Source organism: Magallana gigas, chromosome 8, assembly GCF_963853765.1.
Source record: "Magallana gigas chromosome 8, xbMagGiga1.1, whole genome shotgun sequence".
NCBI classification, from domain to species: domain Eukaryota; kingdom Metazoa; phylum Mollusca; class Bivalvia; order Ostreida; family Ostreidae; genus Magallana; species Magallana gigas.
The window spans coordinates 30,983,467-30,994,093 of NC_088860.1; the positions used below are offsets into that span (position 1 = coordinate 30,983,467).

Here is a 10,627-nt window from a genome sequence, read left to right on the forward strand (position 1 = left end):
CCATTTATAGAGGAAATGTTAAGAGCCTCAATGATGAGACTCTTGAAGATGTCATGATTACCATGGAATCATTAGATTTCATGGTGGCTCAATTTTCATGGAATTAATCCACGAATTAACATCCTCCATGAATTAATAAATTGGTTCTATAGTGTCACATTTCTTCTGCAGGTATAAGTTGATACACAAAATTACATCCCCATGAACCTGTAAAATTTTAGGAATCCACGAAAATTGGCCTCCATGAATTCTAATGATTCTATAGTACATATACAGTCATTGTTGTAGATTATGGCACATGCTAAATACATCCCAAAAAGCATATGAACAAGTCCAATGTGTACCGGTAGATATTTACAGGTTAAAAACAAATTTGCACTCTTAAATGTTTATACCATTACACACTGTACAGACAATGCATGATTTGTTTGTAATTTCTTTCACGATACTTCCATCAGAAGTAAGAGAATTAGAACCAAAGTTATATCCAGTAAATACTGTACAATGATAAATACAAGTCAATAAACAGAATTTATTTTGGCACATGTCACACACATTATTTTCTGTAACTGCATTAGTATAAAAGTATAAAATAACAACCAATGAAAATATGAATAAATTAATATATATACATGTGAATACAATTTTAACTGTAGGGAATGTTACTATTAACATTTTCTAGTATTCTACATTAGTTTTTCTAATTGTTTGCAATTAAAAAAGATGATTGCGTAGATGCACACAGGTAAAATGGATGTTATAAAGTTCAACATGGTGGGAAGAAAATCAAGCATCTTTTATGTTTTTCTCTTATCCAAAATGTCATCAATATCATGGATGACTTTGGAAGTCTTCAGTAATGCTTCCCTTACCGAATCAAATCCTTGCATCATTTCAAGATTACTAGAAAATGGCCCAGACTGGCTTCTGCTAATGCTGCTGTGTTGACTCTGCATTGACATGTGACTATTGTCTTGAGTTCTGATTGGATAACTTGAATGCAATATGTGACTATTGTCTTGTGCCCTGAATGGATAATTTGAATTTGAGGCACTAGGAGGAGAAAAATGAACATGGAGTTGGCTCCTTGAGTGTGTGTTCTGCTGCAACGACAAAGTTTGTGAGGCACTGAGATAAGTTTCATGCTGCTCTTGACCTCTCATCTGGTCCATGCTTCCTGCTGCCTGCTTCATTCCTCCTTTTGATCTGGCACTGTGTTCATTTCCACCATCTCCTCTCGGAGTGGTATGGTCAACAATGTCTAGGAGCTGTGTCAGGAATCATAAAATTCATAAGAGAGTTTAAAATTAATACAGGTAGATAAAAAAAATTTATACCGTATACAGGGAAATATTCGCCCCTATTTTATTTTCGCCCCTTTCGCCCTCGTTATTGGCGAGTGAATTTAAGACTGGGCAAATTCTTATATCTCAAACTATCATTATTCACAATTTTGTCTGGGCAAATTCAAGATGGGGCGAAAACGTTTGCAAATAAAATAGGGCAAAGATAACACAGGGCGAAAATATCCCTGTATACAGTATAAATCTGGTATTATCAAGATTGAGTACATGTATTAAAATGTTAATTCTTGCAAAGGATACAGTTAAAACATTTAATTTTTTGCAGCTCCCTGTGTACCATCCTGAAAGAACAATTATAAAATACAACTTTACACAAAGGAAATTCAAATCTTTCGACCTGATTTAGATTAAAGAGTAGAATAAAAATACAAAATGTACAAAGTGGTTTTTTCATGTGTACATACTGCTCATCAGTTTGTTGTTGCTGCCATTTGGTGTAAAATTCTTTTCTCTGGGAGGGAAGGCTATTTACCCACAAACTCCATTCAATAGCTGCATCTGTATACCTTAAATATCAAAGAAGCCATTTGTTGATTAAATAATGCATGAAAACTTACAAATGTACCACTTATGTATCAAAACTGAAGGTGTGAGTGGTGGGACTGAATCTTATACACATTAAAAGGAACACATTACACAAACTTTTCATATGAAATTTGTTGGGATCATTTTTCACTGATTGCTTCTGACAAATTGAATTTTGTGGAAACACATACTTCTTTAAAGAATTATCACTTTTAGGTACATAACTTGTTTGTACAGGGTATACAAGAAATCTATTTATTATGAGTTGGTACATGTACTGTGGTGCTTCAGTGGCACTAATCATAATGTCTTACTTTCTGTATAGTCCTGGTTTTTTGACATCCACCACTTGGTACTGGCCATTAGGAAGAAGAAGTTTACAAAACCCCTCCCTTAAATCTGCATTCACCTTCAGTGCAGTGGGCATACCTCCCTCTCCATTGCTCTGACACTAAAAATGACACAATATGTTTCACCAAGAATTGGTTTTCATATGTCATAAACAATACTTACTCAAAAGTTAAAAGTGCATATACATATCAACTTAAACTGAGAATAAAATACTTTCGATTGAATTCATTTTCTAAGGACTAAGATATCCATATATATTGTGCTATTTTAGTTTATTTTGGATAAATGTGCTTGAACTTTGTTGCACATACCCAGGTACATATAACATCATGTTTACTTTTCTAGAAATTAGAGAAAGTGACCATTGTTAAAGAAATCTATAATAATTTCATTCTTAATCTCTCTAGATTCTGTCTCTTTTTTAACAACCTGTTGACTATGGATCCCTTCACTGTGCTGGATACAACACTCGAGCCTCTTGGAGAAGTCGCACCACATGTCTAGGGATGTACGATCATTGAACACAATTCGCACATGCCCACTGGAGAAGGCGGTGAATCTCCCATAGTCGGGGATGGTACACTCCTCTAGTACACTGGTGGGGAGCAGATCTATCACCAGGGACTGTTGCTAAAAACAAATAAATCCAAAATTTTCAATTTCATTACTCTAGCCAAGGATTTACGACCACAAGCATTTTGTTATATTCTTTGGCAGGCAAAGATGAGCTGTCAATAACAGAAGAACAAAGTCTAACTTGCCTGTTACCTGGTAATTTGTATACCGGTATTACATGTACAAAAAAGAACATTTACCTCATTCTACAATGCTTGTGGACTAATCTTCAAGATAAAATTATTTTTTGTGCAATAAAAATCCTTATCTATCCAATATAAGTCTACACTTATCTTTATTTTACCTTCCAGCAACAGACATCTGCCTTTGTCAGAATCTTGTCCTCTTGATTAGCTTGATTATAGAACCTGAGAAGAAGTCATAACATATTGTGACAAGGTGTTATACATTTGCATATTCTACATAATCTTGAAAAGTGACAAAAATATCTTAATAACTAATGCAAACTCCTTATATTAAGCTAGTTCTTAATTCCACGATCACATTGTTCTGTATCAAATCGCAAGAATATAAAATCACAAGTGCGGAACATTTATCCATATTTGTTATAATTCCCAACTGTCAAAAAAAAAGTAAAGTTTTAAAATCCGCAAGGGGTGCTTCTTGCGATTTTACGTGGATATAAATCCCTTGTGTCTAATTAGGAATTTACAGTAATCTGTTTTAACCACCCAATTTTGTTTCTATATTCTTTTAAGATTTTAAAAGGTGTACAAGTTTACCTGTAGGCTCTTTTGATCAACTTCTCCACACTGTACAGAGTGCCTGGGGTTGGAGGGGGCAATGCTTTGATCGAGTAACTCCTTTCTTCCACCTCACTCTTATTCAGAAATACATAATAACACTTCAAAAACTGAATTTTAGTAAATCAATTACCAACAATTACCAAAAACTACAATTTTAGGTGATTTAAAGACAAATTCTTCATATTATAATAAATAAATCTACAATATCTTTATTAGTCGCAACTTTCTGGAACATTAAAACTTAGTTTTAGGCCAAAACAAAATAAATGGCGAGCTTCTCAGGTAAAGCCCCATATTGTGAAATGCTGTAGCATTGATAAATTTTATTGTCATTGAAAATGAGACTATCTTAATCTTTCAAATTCAAACTCAAATTTTAGTAAAAAAAATTATTCCCCTTTTCAATTTTGCAATAACCTGTCTTCAGCATTACCAGTACTGGTATATTTTTTCAATTTTTGGCCCAAGAAACTACCGAGTAAAGATGAACTTTTTTATTCAAAGAAAGTTAATAAATTTTATCTTATTTATCTACCCTGTCTCCATAGGGACTGAGGTGTTTGTAGTAGAGACCTTTGACCCCCTGTGACACAATAACGCTCCCGTCTCCTGGGTAGATCTCAAGTACTCTGGTGGAGGAGAGCTGCAAAATTCTAGAATAAAAGATTCTACAATTAGCAGACTTAAAATCACCAATAGAAGTTTTTTTAAATTTTATTCTGTTATTTACAGCAGTTTTGAAAGCAATAGAACAAGAGAGTAGTGTTCTTTTAAAGATAAAATAGACTACCTGGTAGTACAGGTATATGCTAATATTTTTAAAATATTTTTCACTTAGTCCATGAGTTTATAGAATTATGTGATAATTCCCCTTTTAGACAAAATTTTCCCCGATTGAACACAATAATTTTTTTTTTTTATATATTTCAAGGGATATAACAAGCTAGTACATGTAGCTACTCTAAACCAGCCAGATAAATCCTTGGAGCCTTACCTAAATATGACCCCTTCTACCATTAGAACTTTTAATCGTCCCTGTTTGAAAGTGGTCAGGTTGTCAAGACTGTTTTTCTCGTCATCATAGATGTAACTGCTCTGTAGTTTGTGGAGGTGCTGCGCGGGGCAGGTCAGGGGTAGGGGGATCGGCAAGGGGCACATGCAGTACTGATCTTTAGAAAACTTCTGCAAGGTTGGATCTTTCTTCTTCGTTATACAACCATCCACTGTAATAGGTAGTTTACAGTTTAAATACCAATGTAAAAAGACATTTCACAGTGAAGTTTGTCATTTTTTACAGAATTATTCTTCAATGTTTGCTAAGTTTTGCAATTTTGTACTTTGTTTGTACATGAGTATAAACTGAAATAAACATCCACATACTTTATATTTCAAGTTTATGCTTAAACTGAAGATAAGCAATTGTTGGTCAAGTTTGGTCATTTTGTACATCAACTGTTAAACTGGTATGAATAAAACATGTTGCAAATATTCATTCACACATGTATGTTATTTGTAAATATTGAAGCAAAACTACTTAACAACAGCTATACATACACATTTTCTTTTCCTGTTCTTCTCTCTGGTTAATCATTGACCTTGCCATGTTGAGCGGGTGTCTCCAAGCCACTGGACACTCATCGCAGGAGAAGTGTCTGGTGACCCAGGTATACAGACACCTGGGCGACGCCCCCTCCACAGAGTCCTGCTCAGATTGCTGGGAATTAAAGGAACTATGGGCCGAGTCTCTGGACGGACTCGACAGAGGAGTGCCAGGCAAAACGTCTCTTTGAGGTGATTTGTTCAATTGCTGTGTGGAGGTGCTAATTCTGTTAGAGGAATCTGAGTGAACAACTTGCCCAGATGACCCCTTCAAAGAATCATTAGCATTAATACCTGACTTTGTATTCTGTTGATTGACAGACGTTATGGAAGTTTTCTGAGATTCAATGACCTCCAGGAATGAACCGTCTGACCCTTGGTTCTGTGAATGTCTATAATGCTTGAAAGCTGATTTCTTGCCCCCGATCTCTATCCCATCATCCGCATTCCCATCGGGTGAGCGGTTTGTTGGTGTCGAGTAGCGGTGAAACTTGTTACATTCTTGCTGACTCTCTGGAGAAGTATGAGGACTCCTCAGGCTACTAGCCATGCTTATCGGTGAAATATTGAGTTCACTACGAGCTGGTTTACTCAGAGATTCATCTGCATCCAAACCGCCCTCCTCAAAACCTTGGCCAGGATGACTACCACGATGTGAAGATGAATGAATATTCAACTCATCATCCTTGTGAAATGAACTACTTCTCAAAGTAGCCTCTAGCGTCTCCTTCCTGCACTCTGATGGTTTGTTCGAGGATTTAGTTTTATGATTTGTTTTTTGATGACGGTTTCGTTTCGGTTTTGGGGGCTCGGAACTGATCTGAGATAGGTAACACACTGTGAAGTCCTGCTTGTGAGGGGAGAGAACTATGCTGGCATATTCATCTGCCGACAAGAGACGAACACTTCCGTCTGGAAGATAATCTATCTCGCAGTCTTCCACTGATTTTGGCCAGGCTGCTTCTTTTATATTGGCATATAGAGGCTGCAGAAAAACAAAGTATATGTATGTCAACAATGCTTTCAAATGTATATTGTACGGTACATGTTTTTGTTATAATAAAATTCCAGAAACCCAACCATGTAGGGATACGCAGTGTATCAAGTTAAGTAAATACTTTTATTCAAATATGTTTATCACTTATCAGTATTACCGGTACATATGATAAAACTGAATGAATTAATTGTTATTATTAACCCCTCCTCCCCCCCCCCCCCCAAAAAAAAAATTGGCTTAGGAGGGCTGAATCTTCATGGAAATTTTGAGTCTTCATAAATCTTCTTACCGTATTTAGCAAAAGAGCTATGTATAAAGAATTTTAATATACGAGGGTTGTTCGGAAATTATTGAGACATTTTCTCTCATTCTTTTAGTAAAAAAGATAAACTCTTGAAATTTCACCAAAAAGTAAATCAGGATAGAGATTATCAATGTGAAAAGTTTCTTGTCCATGGCATGAATAGATCATTCCTGGTAAGCTGGCCAACCTGCCTTCGTCCAGTGACCCGGCGCAACCGCAAACTTTTCGCAACGTCATTTTAACGCTTCTTATTGCTCCTGTGTTTTAAACACCTTACAAAGGAACGGAAATAAGAATTATTCTTTATTTCTCATCTTTTGTTTTCATTTCAAGATGTCATCATTCACATTTTCTCTCATTCTAGGTTTTTTTAAGGAAAAATCGAATTATTTTTACCCGAAAGTCTAATTACTGTGAATGTCTCCTGCAGTCATTTTTTATATGTTTTAGAACTGATGACAACAGTTAGCGTGTCAAAAGTACTTGATAATTAATCCCTTTGACCTAATTCTAGTTAAACAATCAGTGAAAAAAATATGATGAACTGAAGCTCTATACTATGGTGGCATGGATCTGCCACCACTTGTCAGATAATTATATGGACTTGTCAGATGATTATGTCGACTTGTCAGATATTTATGTCAACTTGTCAGATCTTTTTGTTGACTTGTCAGAAAATTATCGTATTGCGTAAAAACTCAATAATTTGTTGTCAAAGCGTGTTATTGCCACTAACTGTCATAAACTTGTCATCATAATTATCTAAAAAGTCGATAAAAAGATCTGATAAGTTAACATAATTATCTGACAAGTCGACATAATGATCTGACAAGTTAACATAATTATTTGACAGAAAAAATAAAATGAAGAAAATTATCATTCATATTATATGTTGACTTGTCAGATAATTATGTTGACTTGTCAGATATTATGTCGACTTGTCAAATAATAATTTCGACTTGTCATATAATTATGTCGACTTGTCAAATAATGATGTCGACTTGTCAGATGATTATGTCGACTTGTCAGATCCTTATGTCGACTTGTCAGAAAATGTATGTCAACTGGATGGCACAAATTGGGCGTGGAAACGTTTTAGTGTTGACTTTTTCCAACACGTGAATAAGTGACAAGTCCACATAAAGATCTGACAAGTCAACATAATTATCTGACAAGTCGACATCAAGATCTGACAAGTCGACATGGATATCTGACAAGTGGTGGCAGAACTATGCCACCATACTATACCTTGTCTTGTCATCGTATAGTTTTTTTAAGCAACTGCGTGGCCTTAAAAGGTCTTCTTCTGAGATTTCCACCAGTTTGACGGTTTTCAATGCGCCGCCTTGACGTCAAAATTCAATGTAAAGTCGTTGTCAGATTTCTATTGTTTGGTAAATATACGTGTACCATATCCGTATTTCAACTCGAACATCAGTGAAACTTAATCAAAAGTTAGTCGCAAAGAATAGCAAAATGAGCATATTTAATTTCATTTCTTTTATCATTAACTGTAATTCTACGTACACTTATAAAGTAGATGTTTAAGTTGTTAAATCTCCGAGTTCATGGCTGCGCTGGATACCCCGACCACCGACTTGTTTATCTACCGTCGTAAACAAAATATTAAATATTCTTTTAATATTACTTTGTTTTATTATTTGTTGGCGTTTCTTCCATGTCGATGCCAATTTTCACAAAAATTCGTCAATTAGAAAAGAAAATATTCGAGTTGTCTCAATAATTTCCGAACAATGTAAAAAAAACTTTCAAACTTTAAAGTTAAGTACAACAAATTTTTATTAACTATTAAAATAATAGTTTATAGCTAAACAAATTATTTTTGAGAATTTAGGGTCTATCTGGTGGGTAATTTTTTTTTAGCATCCAGCCACTGTAAATACTGTTTCTTCTTAATGTATATTCATAACATACTTAAGAATGCGTAATTTGAAAAATACACATGCATGCTCTCTACTTACGACTATCTGATCTGGCAAAATCAATTCATTGCACAGAAATGGTCTCTCTGCAAATCTATTTCTGAAATCTAAAGCTTGAATCAGTTTGTGTCTGTAGTCACTTGTCACAAACTCACTTCTCTGACTAATAGTCTTCATCCCTTCAAAGAATAAGAAACAATCAACACTGTTCAAGCTTGAATAATTGAATTCTTTTACTTATTAAAAAGCTAGGATAAACAAAATACATGTATGCATACAGTTACTAAGTAAAATACCTAAATGATGAAACGTTCATGAAAATTTGCTTATTTCCATGGTACATACCATGAGCTGGATGTAACACTTCTTTCGGACTTTCGTGATGGACAAATGTGGAACCACAAGGAGCCACCTGAAGACATGATTGGTCAGAATAGCGAACCTCAACTGCATCATTTGAATAGAGCACCATCAAAGCTGGGGATGTCATATTTTGATTAACATGAATCTTCAAATCACAACAGAAACTACAAAACAAATAGAGAATGTTCATATGTCATAAGACTTCATATGTGCAAGGTGGGTAAATAAAAACCCCATAAAATGCTGAACAAAATCATACTGAATTGTATGTCTTCCAAAATGATAAAGGTATTCTAATTGTCCTAATTATATACATGCATGCCCTTTTAGATCCCCTGATTGGTAAATATACATATATATACATGTAGCTATACATTCTCACATATAAAGGTTTGGTCAAACATTAAAGGGACTTAGACACGATTTGAGCTAAAAAAATTATATTTTGGTTTTCCAATTTTAATGTTTAGAATGGTTAATATGGGTATTTTTAATGCTTTGTCAAAATTTGTAAGTCAAATATTGAGTTATAAGCAAGATGTAGAGTTTGAAATTCTTTGTTTTGTAAACAAAACTCAAGTCTTGTTATTGTTTACTTATTTGTTTTATTGGTATAAGTTTCAATCAAATGTTGCTTTCTTCTGTTGAAATTATCAATTATAAACACATCAAATCAGTTTACCTTGTTTTCCATGAGTCATTTTGTCAAATAAATGGTAATTCCATACTTTTCATTATTTGTAAACAAATATAAGACTCAAACTTTGTTTACATAACAGCGAATTCTTACCTCTGTATCTCTCTTATAACTTGACTACGAACATTCAAATTTTGGCCAATCATTCAAAATGAGCATGTAAACCATTTTTACATAGAAAATCACAAATAAAATTTTGATCTAGAATCGTGTCTAGGTCCCTATAACATAAAAATATATAGAAGTTTCAATGTCTTATTTATAGTGTGTGAGGAATCCTTCACAGTTACATGTACCTAGTAAACCTAGTATTGCTTCAGTTTTCTTTTAAAATAGGTAATTCAATTTAAAATTACAAGATGCCATATGACTCTAATTTAACATCCTATTATAATAAATCAATATGTTGGTGTGCTGTATAGTTATACACTGGTATTTCAATATTCTCTTGACACTTTGATTCAAGGGCCAACTGCATTTTGATATCTAAAGCCTTACTCATCTAATTAAAAGAAGTAACAGCTAGTGAGCACAGCTTGCCAGCGCAAAGGGCTGTCAAGCACGGCAAGTTCCAATAACATCAATTGCCAGCATGCATGGGCAAAGAGAAAATTCAAATTTAAATACTAATTCCTCCCTTTGACGTATTAACTTTTAACTCTAATTCTTCAATGTATTAATCGTTTTTCTGTATAAATTTGATATTTTGAATGTTATCTATGGCTTATAAGACAAATTGATCTCATTAACATATAGACCTATTGTCCTTAAAAAGGAGGGTAATTTCAAAAACTAAAATTGTTTAAATATTGTCGAAAAGCAAATGCCAATTTACCAAATTTGTAAAACATTAATTATTTAAACACTAATTTAAATATTTCTGCTAACCATTTAACAATTTACTACTGGGCATTCATATAAATCTTTTTAGGAATCTCTCCATGTTGTTTACATCCCCCCTACAACAATGAAAAATAAAATATAAAAACAATTCGTTTCACTGTAATCAAAACAGAATTTTATGTCAATTAAAAACCACAATAAATTCAATACAAATGATACAGTTTCATAGTAAATCAATGTTAAGAAACCGCTTTCAATA

The 10,627-nt window shown here is 33.9% G+C and overlaps 1 protein-coding gene across 1 annotated transcript; it reads right to left on the reverse strand.

The window, feature by feature from the left end:
• Positions 1–512: 512 nt before the first annotated feature.
• On the reverse strand, positions 513–10,502 carry LOC105347867 (uncharacterized protein C5orf34 homolog). Its single transcript, XM_066068086.1, has 13 exons — positions 10,414–10,502; positions 8,811–8,992; positions 8,505–8,644; positions 5,177–6,206; positions 4,617–4,845; positions 4,158–4,275; positions 3,599–3,696; positions 3,160–3,223; positions 2,670–2,870; positions 2,204–2,340; positions 1,769–1,870; positions 1,605–1,645; positions 513–1,261 (listed from the first exon to the last, which is right to left on the reverse strand). Exons 2-13 carry the CDS (start codon positions 8,953–8,955, stop codon positions 798–800), a joined length of 2,769 nt encoding a protein of 922 aa, XP_065924158.1. The 5' UTR covers positions 8,956–8,992; positions 10,414–10,502; the 3' UTR covers positions 513–797.
• Positions 10,503–10,627: the final 125 nt, after the last annotated feature.

Coding starts and splice junctions, on each gene's coding strand:
- LOC105347867 (XM_066068086.1), bottom strand. CDS start 8,955: ATGACATCCCCAGCTTTGATGGTGCTCTATTCAAATGATGCAGTTGAG. Junction 4,846..5,176: donor AGAACAGGAAAAGAAAATGT/GTATGTATAGCT, acceptor TACCTATTACAG/TGGATGGTTGTATAACGAAG. Junction 2,871..3,159: donor CAGATGTCTGTTGCTGGAAG/GTAAAATAAAGA, acceptor ATTTGTTTTTAG/CAACAGTCCCTGGTGATAGA.